Here is a 12499-nt window from a genome sequence, read left to right on the forward strand (position 1 = left end):
AACAACGGCTAGCATGGGATTCAAACATAAATAAACATAAAGGCACTCATAAAGCCTGACTGAATAAACATCCGAAGAGATAGTTCATAAATTATAATCTTATTTTTGAACTTTAACAATCTTTTGTACTATCGTTTCTCTTCTTTTTCTCCTCTCTATTTTTTTCTATCCCCTTCTTATGGGGGATCTTTCACATTATATAGTACCTTTTGGATCATTTTGATCATACACTTGTTAGTCATCTGAGCATCTACTTGAGTATATATCCCATTAGACCTCTTCTTTGGTTCTCTGTGAGTGGTGGTGGTTGAGAGTATACTGTTCAGGGGTCTTCTCCATATTAATGCGGCTAGAAAAGTTGCTGCAGTACATTTAATGTGGTGGTAGTAGCTTTTCCTCTAGATATTTATCCGTTATTATCATCTTCATACATGCTTGAAGTTTATCCTTATTATTGGAACTGTCAAGAAGGCCACTTGAACCACCCAGGTACTTGCTTGATCGAGAATCACTGTATCCAAGGAGATCATACTCTTCGGACCACTGACGCTCTCTTCGGACTATACTCTTCGCTCATTTCCAGGTATATTTTGCCCATCTAGGTCCTTTCTCAATCACTTTCTCCTCTTCGGACACGCCCTAGTCTTCGATTAGGGCCTTAGGCTCATTACATAACTCTAGGCTTTTACCCCCACAGTAATAATTAAATTTTCTTTAAATAAAAAATTCATAGTTAAATATATATATGACATCAATTCAGTTTTTGTCTTAGGCTCTGAAATGCATCAAAATACCTTGGGGGAAGGGTTATGAATAGAGCTATGATATATCTAAACCTAAACAAATGGAATATTGAATTAAATCATCTAGCCTCTATTATTGCCGTTAAAAAAAACTAGTCTCAATTAGGAGATTACTAATTATTCCTGTACTTATTTTGTTTTCATTTATTTTTTTAATTGAGGGAAGAGAGGAAATTAGTAAGTTTTTAGGTAGGAAAATAGTAATTAATAAAATAGTAAAAATGTTAGGAATTCTCTACTTTGAAAAAAATAAAAATAGAAACGAAATTTTCTCTTAAAAAAAATCCTACAAACAAAATAAAGTGTCAAAGAATAACAATTAAGCATTACCCCTCTGTCGGCCGCATGTTTTAACTTGTCCCTAAGGACCCTCTCCCGAGCTTCAGCGTCTTCAATTGACATGATGAAATCTAAAATAGAAGCATGGTGCATTTATATTCGGTTTTGCAGGGTAGCAACTACAATTAGAACTTTATTCAAAGTTGTCATCATAATGAATTAAAACTTTGGAGAAGTTAAATTAATTCTATTCCGTGCAAAATGGCGTTGATTATCTTATAAACATAGGAAACAATCATCAATAATCTTCACTTAATTAAGTATGATTATTATAAAGATGATATTTACAGATGTGGACCGATTCATCAACAGAATGGAGACTAACAGACTGATAGTGAATCAAAAAAGTAAAGTTACACGATCGGTGTTTACCTTAGAAGAGGACATTGTTACTTCCGAATTCTCAAGTTTGGTGTTTTATTATTAACTTTTTGGACAAATTACAACTTACTCACTTGTAATTTAAATGAAATTTAAGTTGTTTATCTGCGGTTTAAAATTTGACACTTTACTCACTTAAGATTAGCTTAGTTAAGGTTCCGTAACTCATCTCCATTAAAGACAAGGCTAAATATATAATTCTTATTTTCAATAAGATCAAAAAGATGTTGGTAAAGATTTTTTTTGTTTCAAATGGCTTTCTTTTTTTTCTTTTCTCTTCAAAAAAAAAAAAAAATGGTTTTCTTTTCTTGATTTTGCTCCACTAGAATTTCAAACGAGGAAAGAAAGAAGATGGAGAAGAATAAGAGTAACTATTTAAGTGGACAAGGATAAGAAGAGATATATATCCAGGCAATTCAAAAGTATGTGAAAATTTTACTATTTTAATTTTTTCGTTGCTGTAATATTTTCTTTTTGGTAGTTTCCCAGCACAATCTGATTAATAGTTTTTCATTCATTGTCATTTGTCAATGGTGGATTGGTTGGGGTTGTGACATTGTGCTATCCATGTACAACTGCGTGAACTTGCTATGTTTTTCAAGAAGTAATTATTCAACTATCTCAGCAATTGGTCTTTTTTTTGAGCAAGATGGTGTAAAAGAATAGAGATGAGAAGATGGAACATGAATAGAGTGATTAAGGTCCATGTACAGTTGTGGGTTCTAGTTAGCTCAACTGGTAAAGTCTCTAATGGTTGAATAAGAGATCTGAGGTTCAATCCCCACCCATCTACACCAAAAGCCGATTAATGTCTTAGTTTGATAATAACGAGCTATCATTAAGAGCGAACGTCATAAGTTGAAACTCTCTTTAAAAAAAAAATATAAAAATAAAGAATAAAAAAAGTCCATGCATGGTTAAAGGTAATGAACAGAATTTTAGACCTTTGACATGAACTTTGTAAGTTTTATAAATTTGACCAAATATGATTGGAATTTGGCAGGTATAGTTTTTTTTTTTTTTTTTTTTGTGATAATAGCACTAAAATTTTATTGAAAACGGAAAAAAGACAATACATCTTGAATAAGAGCTTGTTCAATACAGTAAGAATTCTCTTCAATCCAACTAATAAAGTCAGCAATGTTAGATACGTGCTTGGCTAAAAGGTGTGCAGGTACATTCCCTTTTCTATGTACATGAGAAAAGGCTAGATTCCTAAACTGCCTACACAAGTCTAGAACATCCATAATAGTTGGTTCCACAGCTGCAGGTGGTGAAGAGGTCCCACATAAAGCATTTATTAAATTAACTAAGTCTCCCTCTAACACCACGTCCTGAAGACCCACGTCCCTCGCAAATAACAAACCAGCCTCAAGAACTTTGGCCTCTACCTCCATAGCGCCTAAAGGAGCATCAACCTTTTTGCTTAGCGCAGCTTCTACTCTTACCAACTCATCCCTTATCAACACCCCAATCCCAACACATTTCTGCTTTGAGAAAATGGCGCCGTCAACATTTATCTTAAACCACCCCACTTCTGGCGGGTTCCACTTCCATGGCAGCTCCACAACCAATTCTACATGGTCTGTCATCTCCATAGCAACTCTGTACTCCGCAAGGTATTCCAACGCCCACTGTATTAGCTCTTGCCCCGACTTCCTTCCTCTATCGAGTCACATCTCATTTCTGTTATGCCACAGAGCCCACGCTATTATAAGCACCCTTGCCGCCGCTTCATCGCTGCCCCCCTCTATCATTAGTATCTGCCACATCACGTCCATAAAGGAGATTCCCTCCGTCCTAGCTGCATGCACCATCACCTTGGAACAAATCCAAGCCTCCTGCGCTTTCAAACAACTCCATAATGCATGCCCCATCGTCTCTGGAGCTTCTTTCCATCTATCACACCATTCATTCGCTATCACCTTATGCTTCAGCAAATTTCTTTTAGTGGGTAAGGCTTCACAGCATGCTCTCCATCCGAAATGATGAACCTTATGTGGGACCGATAAGCTCCACATTCTTTTCCAGAAACGCCTAAGAAGACTACCATCTGAGCTGTCACCTCTTACCTCACTGACCGCCAACTTCATAGCTAATCTATACGCACTACGCACACTGAAAATGCCATTCTGCGTTTCAGTCCATATTAGCTTATCTCCAGGCAATCAAGAACTAAGAGGGATGCCTTTAATCACTTCAGCCTCGTGGGGAAGAAATAGAGCATCCACAATTGATTTCTTCCAGCTCACAGTGGAGGTGTCTATCAACTCTTGGACCCGTGTATCTTCATGCATAAATAGCCGTGGGGATGTTACTTTGTACGTTGATGGTACAGGTAGCCACTTATCCACCCAGACCCGAACATTTGCACCATTACCTATCCTTTACCTTATTCCTTCCTTTACAAGATTTTGTGCCGCCATAATATTGCGCCATGTATAAGAAGGGTTGTGACCAATTGAGGCATTGATAAAATCACACCTTGGGAAATATTTTGCTTTCAAAACTTTATACACCAGTTATTCATATCCCACCTGCAACCGCTAGCCTTGTTTTGCAAGTAGTGCAAGATTGAACAATTTCAAAATTTTGAAACCCAACCCTCCACCTCCCTTTAGCTCACACAGCTTTTCCCAACTAATCCAAGGGATTTTCCTCTCTTTATGTCTTTGTCCCCACCAAAAATTCCTGATCATGCTCGTTATGTCATCACACAGGGAGTCCGGTAACTTGAAGCAGCTCATTGTATATGTTGGAATAGCAAAAGCCACAGCCTTGATAAGAACTTCCTTACCAGCTTTAGACAACATCTTGTCCTTCCATCTGACTAACTTCTTCCCAATCTTTTCTTTAATATCGTTGAAAGTGCCCCTTTTATTCTTTCTTACAAGTGATGGCTGACCCGAGTACTTCTCATGTTGCTTAATAACTTGAGCTCCAAATCTCCTTTTGATCTCCTCCTGGATTTTCTTGGGAGTGTTTCTACTGAAATAAAGTGAGGTTTTTGCTTGGTTCAATTGTTGGCCAGAGGTTTTCTCATAAATTGCAAGCACCCTTTAAAGAGTGGCACACTCCTTCAGAGAAGCTTTGCAAAAGATGAGGCTGTCATCAGCAAAGAAAAGGTGAGATAATTTCGGGCATCCCCTACATATAGCAATGCCCTCCATATGTCCAGAATTAACTACCGCCTTGATCAGTGATGATAAACCTTCTACATAAAGAAGAAATAAATAAGGTGACAAGGGATTTCCTTGATGGATGCCCCTTGAAGGGAAAATGTGAACTCTAGGACTCCCATTAATCCTAATAGCATAGGTAACAGAAGTAATACATTGCATAATAAGATTTATCCACCTCTTTGCAAACCCCAGTTTATCCATGATTTTCTCTAAACATATCCATTCTACCTTATCATATGCCTTACTCATATCAAGTTTAAGTGCCATCTCACCCTTCTTCCCCCCTCTTTTCTGGTTTATATGATGCATGGATTCAAAAGCTAACAAAACATTGTCAGTGATAAGCCTCCCTTGTACAAAAGCACTTTGGGTATCACTGATAATAGCAGAAAGGATTTTTTTGAGCCTATCTGCTATAGCTTTGGAAGCTAGTTTGTAAACCACATTACATAAGCTAATAGGCCTATAATCTGTGACTCCTTTAGGGTCTTTAATTTTTGGAATAAGAACAATATGAGTATCATTAAAGTTTAGAGGGATTATACCATGATTGAGGAAATCAAGCACAGTTTTTGTGACCACAGCTCCACTTGTACTCTAAAAGTGTTGATAAAAGAGAAGAGGCATGCCATCAGGACCCGGGGCTTTAAGAGGGAACATTTGCTTCAGGGCTACTCAAATCTCCACACCGGTGAACTCACGGGTCAGCTTTTCATTCATTTCCAAGGACACTTTTGGCTGGACTTCATTTAGTAACTCAGTAAAATCAACCGGGTTGCTTGTAGAAAACAGCTCCCTGTAGTACTCCACTACAATTTCCTCCACCTTAGCTTCATCCACCTGCCACACATCATTGGCATCCATCAACCCCTTCCATAAAATTTTTCTTCTGTCGAGCTGATGCTTTAGCATGAAAGAAACTTGTGTTTCTGTCACCCCCCTGAAACCAGTTTAATCTTGACCATTGCCTCCACATCGTATCTTATTTTTCCAACCAACAGTTTAACTCAACTCTGGTACTCTTCAACTCACGGACCTGCTCTGCAGAAGCTGGTAGCAATTCTAGTTCTTCAAGCCTGCTTTGTAATTCTGTAATTCTGATATCTTTCTTCCCACATGGACGAATTCTGTCTTATTCCACTCAGCCAAGTTAGCCCTACATCTTGCCAAACATCTTTCAAGCACTCCATCTGTTGCTATCATTTCCTCCTCCATCCAAGCTGTTTTGACTACTTCACATCTTTTATCTTTAAGCCACATGGACTCAAAACAGAACATCTTCCTAGATTTTCTTCTTCTTTGCCGGTGCACTAAATTGAGGCAAAGGGGAGAGTGGTTCGATGTAGAAGAGGAGAGGTGGAGAAGCTTTGTTGTAGGAAACAACTCTAACCACTCCTGTGTTGCCAAAGCCGTATCTAACCTCTCTCTTATTTGTTTTCCATCCTTACATTGGTATAACCAAGTAAACCTAGGACCCATATAATCAACTTCTCTAAGACTACACTAGTTTATGGCTTCAACAAAAATCTCCATTTGTCTTCGAGGCCTCATACTTCCCCCTTCCTTTTCAAACAGACTAGTGATCTCATTAAAATCCCCTATCACCAACCATGGTAAAGAGGAGGTATTCTTTAGGTGTTATAGCTTTGCCCATGATTCCGGTCTTTTTGCCGTTTCCGAATTTCCATAGAATCCCGTAAGATGCCACCACCCTACCTCAGCTCCCCCATCCACCCAAGCATCAATATGGTCATCTGAGTATGTCTTCACATCTAGTGAAACCCCTTCCTTCCATAACATTACCAGTCCACCCCTACTGCCATTGCTAGGAACAATAAGGCCATGCTTCATATTACATCTTTCCTTTACTTCCTTCATCCAATCTCTACTAGACTTTGTCTCCATTAATAAGACTATTATGGGATCTTCTTTATTTACTACCTTTTCCAGGGTTTTAACTGTTCGGAGGTTCCCAAGCCCCCCAGCAATTTTAGTTGAGAAGACTCATTGGTCTCGGCGGGGTTGCCCAGCAACCTCCGCCGTTTCTACAAAATTGCACATCTCAGTCACCTTCATCTTTTTTTCATGCAAGTTTACGTGAAGTAGGTCTGTATTAGAAACTTCAGACTTTCTTTTAGTTCCGTCCCCAACACTTAATGGTGAATCCACAACAGTTGATGGGCTTTGTCTTACTCTTCTCTTCCACGACCCTTCACTGAAGCCCACAGTTTAATTAATTATTTTGCCACTTCTATGCTTCTCACTTGTAACTTTGGGCCTTATTGTTTGTTTCCCTTTACTTGCCCCCTTACTGGGCTTACCATTTTGTGTCATGCCTTTTAAGCCCGTACTAGCCTAGCCTAAACTAAATTCAACCTCTGACATCATGGTGTCCGTATTTATCTCCACCATCCCTCCCTTTCGATCCTGATCTTTATTTCTCCACCTCGGATTATCCTCCAAGATTTCAACGTCAACCAGATTTAATGCGCCATCATATCGATTTGCCGTAAATTTAGAAGCCGTATATTCAAAAATTGCAGCCTTTAACTCCGTATTCCTAGAACCATCACCTAAAGCTGCATCAATCTCATTTAAAACTTCCTCGAAATCTGGGATGTGCTCCTATGAATCTCGTACACCAACGTCATACACACGTTCACCAACTCCCATCTCGGCTCCTCCACCGTTTACCGTCCTTGGTGCCATTATACCAGGTTCAGACGTCGACGTAGCTATCATTGGGACTGTATCTATCCTTCTTCCCTTCGAAACTACAACTTCCTGTCCCGATCTCACTTCTCTGGGACTCACCGGCTTTGTCTTCATCCTCTGTGGTTGGTCAAAACCTTGCACCTCAACGACCGATCTTCCCACATGTTTAAACTGTGGAGCTCTAATCCAAGGTCCGAATTGTTGATCTTCAGTTTGTAGAGTACCTCTGCTATTCAGCCACAGGATGCAATCCTTGTCATCATGCGAGATAAGTCCACACTAGTAGCATATATTTGGCAGGCGTTCATACATAAACGTTGCCCAACCCTCTCCTGTTTCATCCCATGATATTTTCCTTCCCTTGCATAGTGGTTTGGTTATGTCCACCTCTACTCTTACATGCATGAAGTTTCCACTTCTCATCTCTCCTAGATCCTTTGGCCAACTCTCCACTCCAATGGTCTCCCCAATGCTAAGCACCGCCTCTACCGTCTATAACTGAAAGGGAAAATTATGGATCTGAATCCAAAAGGTTGTCGACTTAAAAATTAGGTCCTGGACTGGAACCGACCCATCGTACCTCTGCGGTGCCATTAAGTGCCTGTCCAAAGCCCAAGGTTGCCCTTGAACGACCTTTTCTGCATCTGTTTCCATCTCAAAATCAATTAATAGTATGTTATCTTTTCCCTCACAAACCTCAAAATTCCCTTTGGTTCTCCATAGCGGTCGGAATGTCTTCGCCACCACCTCAATGCTTACTGACCTCTGGGTAAAGAACTTCGCGGCCAAAACTGCACCTATTTTCTTTTTTTCCTTCGTAAGATCAATCCTTGCCTCCTCCTCCTCTGTTAGTGATAGACTCCACCACCTATTTGTCAAGTCATCCATGCTGATAAAACTATCCAAACCACAACTCACTCCAAACTAAGGAAAGAAAAACTAATACCCTCCTAGTAGCGAGAAGACTAGAGGGACCTCATCATCTTCCACAGGGAGGGAAACGCACTACTACAGTGAGAGAAGTGAGAACCGCCCCCACCGAGAACTGGCAGGTATAGTTGATTCAGTAAGAATTGAAATGGTGTGTATCTCCTCTTGGTATCATTTTCTGCGGCTGTGTTTTATTTTAATTTTTCTCTCTTCATCTTACAGCTTCTTTGTTCGCAAAATACAGATGTGAGCCGAATTTTAGCTTCCACTTCTTGGTTTTAGTTTTAACCATGGGATACTCCTATATATGATGACTGAAAAATATGACTACAATCTGTATAGGGAACAGGTCGAATGAACCTTTTCTTCTTTATTACCAATTTCTTTTCTTCTAAATCGTGTAACATAGAAGAAAAGAAACCCACGATATTAAGAAAATAAAATCAATTGAAACCAAAAAAAATCTTTACCAACATATTTTTGATCTTATATTTTTATGTTTTTTATGTTTTTGGAGGAGGAAAATATAAATGTGAAGTAAAATTACATATTTAGTCATGTCAACAGAGACGGGTTATAGAACCTTAACTGAGCTAACATCAAGTGAGTAAGTTGTAATTTATCCTAATTTTGTTAATAATTTAATAGTTGGATATAAAGGATTTGAATCCTGAATTGGAAGCACCAGGAGGTAGGCTACTAGTGTTTTATCATTAATAATTTAATACCAGGAGAAAAAAAAAAAAAAAAAAAACTGTATTGTGTTCTTGAACATTTGACAATGTGACCGAAAAAAGAAAAGAAAAGAAATAGATTATAGAAGAAAGCAAACGGAGGAATTTACACTAACTTGGCCTTGCCAAAAAGGGGAAAGGAAAAAATCAACTTATATGTAGATCTAGCCTACCACTAGCTAATCATTGATTACGGAACACCTTACTTTTTCCATAAATTATACAATTAGGATTTGTGACTTTTTTTTTTTTTTTAGCAGATGCATAATCAGGAGGGAAAAAAAACTAATCTCTTTAAATTTGTTCAAATCTCTATCTAAATTCTATACACCAACTATATATATATATATATATACACTGTAAGGACTTTGTCCGCTTTAGGGAGCCAAGCCTCACGGTTTTGTGCTCTGAACCGAGTGTAGGCAAGCAAGGGGGGTCTCATAGTCTCGGCCCCAAGACTTGGAGTCTCACATCGGTTAGAGTTCCCTCCCACTAACGCTTTATATGCCCTTGGAGTTTGCGTTAGTGTATCACTACTCACATGTGCAACTATAATGTTAAGATATGCCAATTGAGTCATGAGACTCTTAGTGCAACTATAATAATTAAAAAAAAAAAAAATGTCCTTAGGTGTTTTACAACACAACTATGGCCCATGGCTTGGTAACCTCGCTTTAAGATGAGGTCTAAACCATTAATTATATATTTGCATTTAGTAGCCAATGACAAACTTTGGGGGGGGGGGGGGGGAATGACAAACATTTGGTCTTTAACGATATACAGCTATTTCAATCCAATTTTATTTAGAAAAAGATAAAGAAGACAATATGATTTACCTATTGTCAGTTTTGATCTTTTTGACGTTGTCCTTTTGCCCAACTTGCCTTGATGCCTATACCAGAGAGAGAGAGAGAGAGAGATAAACAAATAAATTTGCAAATTACATACATAATACAACACATAATTTCAGCATAGATGGTTTTTAAAAGTGTTTTATATCAATCTCTAAAGGATAAAAAATGAGAGGAATATAATTATCACAAGCTAGTCCATCCGAGGGACTAGTCAAACATTCTAAGAGAACAAGACACTCTCATTTTTCAAAAAAATAAATACATAAACAAATAATGTATCATACCTCCAGAAAAATTATATATATAAAAAGGCTTATGATACTTTCATGGTTAGAACTTAGAAGCAACTTCTAAGTTGTTAGTATTATGATTTATGTAAATTGAAGAAAGATAAATATTGTGTTTAACAAATGATCCCAGCATAATATAATTTTCTCCTTTACACTTTAGTCCTTTTTTTGGAAGGATGCTAAATTAGATCAATTTATTTTAGACACAATATATGATCAAAATTGTTTAAAAAATAAAAGAGAAAAGAATGCTATTTATAAGCCGTGAATATTTCCTACATTTAATATAACTAACTATAAGATAATTTTATAACTTGACACACTCTCTCTTAAAAGTTAACATGGTTTTTGAGTGGAGTTGTGATATACATTTATGTTAGAATCTCTTTCCTTCTCCCTTGTGTGTGTGTGTGTGTGTTTGTTTCTAAAAAAAAAAAAAATGAGTAATTTCTCACATTGCTTAAGAGAGTGCGTTGTGTGTAACATAACTTGCCCCACCCTCACTTAAAAGTTACTATGACTTTTAAGTGGAGTTGTGGTGTGCCTTTGTATTAGAATCTCTTTCCCTCCCCTTGTGTGTGCGTTTGTTTCTCAAAATAATAATTGGCATGAAACAATTATAATCTTACTCAACTTTTGTTAAAAGTCACAAATTACTCTATTCAGTATTCTTTTGCTAATAATAAAAAACCCTATTCATAGTATTCTTTCTTTTTTTTTTTTTTGGGGGGGGGGGGGTTGGGGAAGGAATTCATAGTATTCAAAAGTATCATGTAGAATACAATGACATCTTGTGTTTATGAAATGTCCAACAGAAAATTAGTCACAGAAATCATCGGGGGGGGGGGGGGGGGGTGTGGGTTGGTGTGGGGAAGGAATTCATAGTATTCAAAAGTATCATGTGGAATACAATGACATCTTGTGTTTATGAAATGTGAAAATCAGTCACAGAAATCATCACAATTTTGATTAAAATAGCATGCTGTGAAACTTTCTAACGTAAGGAAGTTATGTCCTAATCATTAGTCAAGCTATTCCACACACTATCTAGGAGATACCACTAAAATATAGTGTGATGGATCGAGCCTAAAACCCCTAAGTTTACATCATGTCTTATACCAATAAACCCATCACTCAAATACCTTGGGGAGTTATTATATGAAATGCTATTATCACCTAATTATGTACATAGATCACATTTTAAAAAATAAAATAAATAAAAAGAAGAGAAAGAAAGGTATTCATATATATATATATGGGGCAACATCCAACAAGATTTAATTTTTTTCCCAAGGAGATAAAATGCAACAAGAATTTAGACAAAGAAATAAGCTCAGCACCTCTGGGTTTGGCGTAAGGCTGGCAGTATCCAAAATCTCAAAAAGTAAAATAATCCGGATTTAACAGTTAACACCAGAAGGAAAGTTAGAAAGTGCTTTGATTTAACACCAATCGGTGCCTCCCTCAAATTTGAAAACTTAAGTGCTAACAAAACATATTATTGTTTTTTATTTTTATATTTTTTGTTGCTAGAAAGAAAACCTTGTCTTGTTTCTTCTAGTAATTCCAGAAATTGAGCTAAAATATCTTCAACGCTGCATGTAAGAAATAGAAAAAAGAAGAAGGAATTAAAGATAGAACCACAAAAATCTTAAGATAATAAATTGGGAACGAGAAATACTTACAATTATTTCTCCCGTGAATTGAGACAAACTTTATTTTGTACCTTAAAAAATGGCAGAGAGAGAGAGAGGGAGAGAGAGCATTAACATCAAATAAGATAGATATCACATATACTTCACCTTTATATTCCTAAACCATCCTATATGGAATGACAAAGATATCAAGTATAACATAGATATCACATATACTTCACCTTTATATTCCTAAATCATCCTATATGGAATGACAAAGATATCAAGTACATTGAGTAAATAAAAGTAAAGTTGTAATTAATAGAAAGAAAAAAAAAATTACCCACGTAATTGTGTATTTTTTGGGGGTCAAATTGAGCATCTATACTCGATAATTAAAAAAAAAAAAAAAAAAGTTGTTTTGAAAAACGTGTACAAAAAGCCACGTGGTGTTAAAACAACTGTTTCTTTTCAAATAAAGAAAAGTTATCTATAAAAAAATTAGATTGTACAGACATTGTATCACGAGAGTCAATTGTGGTAAATGATTAAAGACAATGTTGTACTTGCCTTAAGTGTCTGAATGAATGAATCTAACAGATTTTGCTGTTTTTTAATATATCTAAAGACGATTTAG

At 37.0% G+C, this 12499-nt stretch overlaps 2 protein-coding genes across 3 annotated transcripts in view; both read right to left on the minus strand.

Annotated features, from left to right (window-relative positions):
• The window catches only part of LOC136067461 (uncharacterized), a 33861-nt gene extending 21817 nt beyond the window's left edge, over nt 1-12044 (minus strand). The window contains exons 1-4 of one of the 2 annotated variants that reach the window (XM_065773363.1): nt 11914-12044; nt 11771-11823; nt 9921-9976; nt 1134-1213 (exon numbers count right to left, since the gene is read on the minus strand). In XM_065773363.1, the coding sequence (XP_065629435.1) occupies nt 1134-1205 (72 nt within the window). In that variant the 5' untranslated portion in view covers nt 1206-1213; nt 9921-9976; nt 11771-11823; nt 11914-12044. The remainder of the gene's footprint in view (nt 1-1133; nt 1214-9920; nt 9977-11770; nt 11824-11913) is intronic. The other variant, XM_065773364.1, reaches the window with a different exon arrangement.
• LOC112021680 (uncharacterized) lies at nt 2573-3121 on the minus strand. Its single transcript, XM_024054233.1, has one exon. The coding sequence runs from the start codon at nt 3119-3121 to the stop codon at nt 2573-2575; it is 549 nt and encodes a 182-aa protein (XP_023910001.1).
• Nucleotides 12045-12499: the final 455 nt, after the last annotated feature.

This window comes from Quercus suber, unplaced genomic scaffold, assembly GCF_002906115.3.
Source record: "Quercus suber isolate HL8 unplaced genomic scaffold, Cork oak 2.0 scaffold_73, whole genome shotgun sequence".
Lineage (NCBI taxonomy): Eukaryota > Viridiplantae > Streptophyta > Magnoliopsida > Fagales > Fagaceae > Quercus > Quercus suber.

Bases quoted from the DNA above. Each gene is read 5' to 3' on its own strand.
- LOC112021680 (XM_024054233.1), bottom strand. From the start codon at position 3,121: ATGGAGATGACAGACCATGTAGAATTGGTTGTGGAGCTGCCATGGAAG.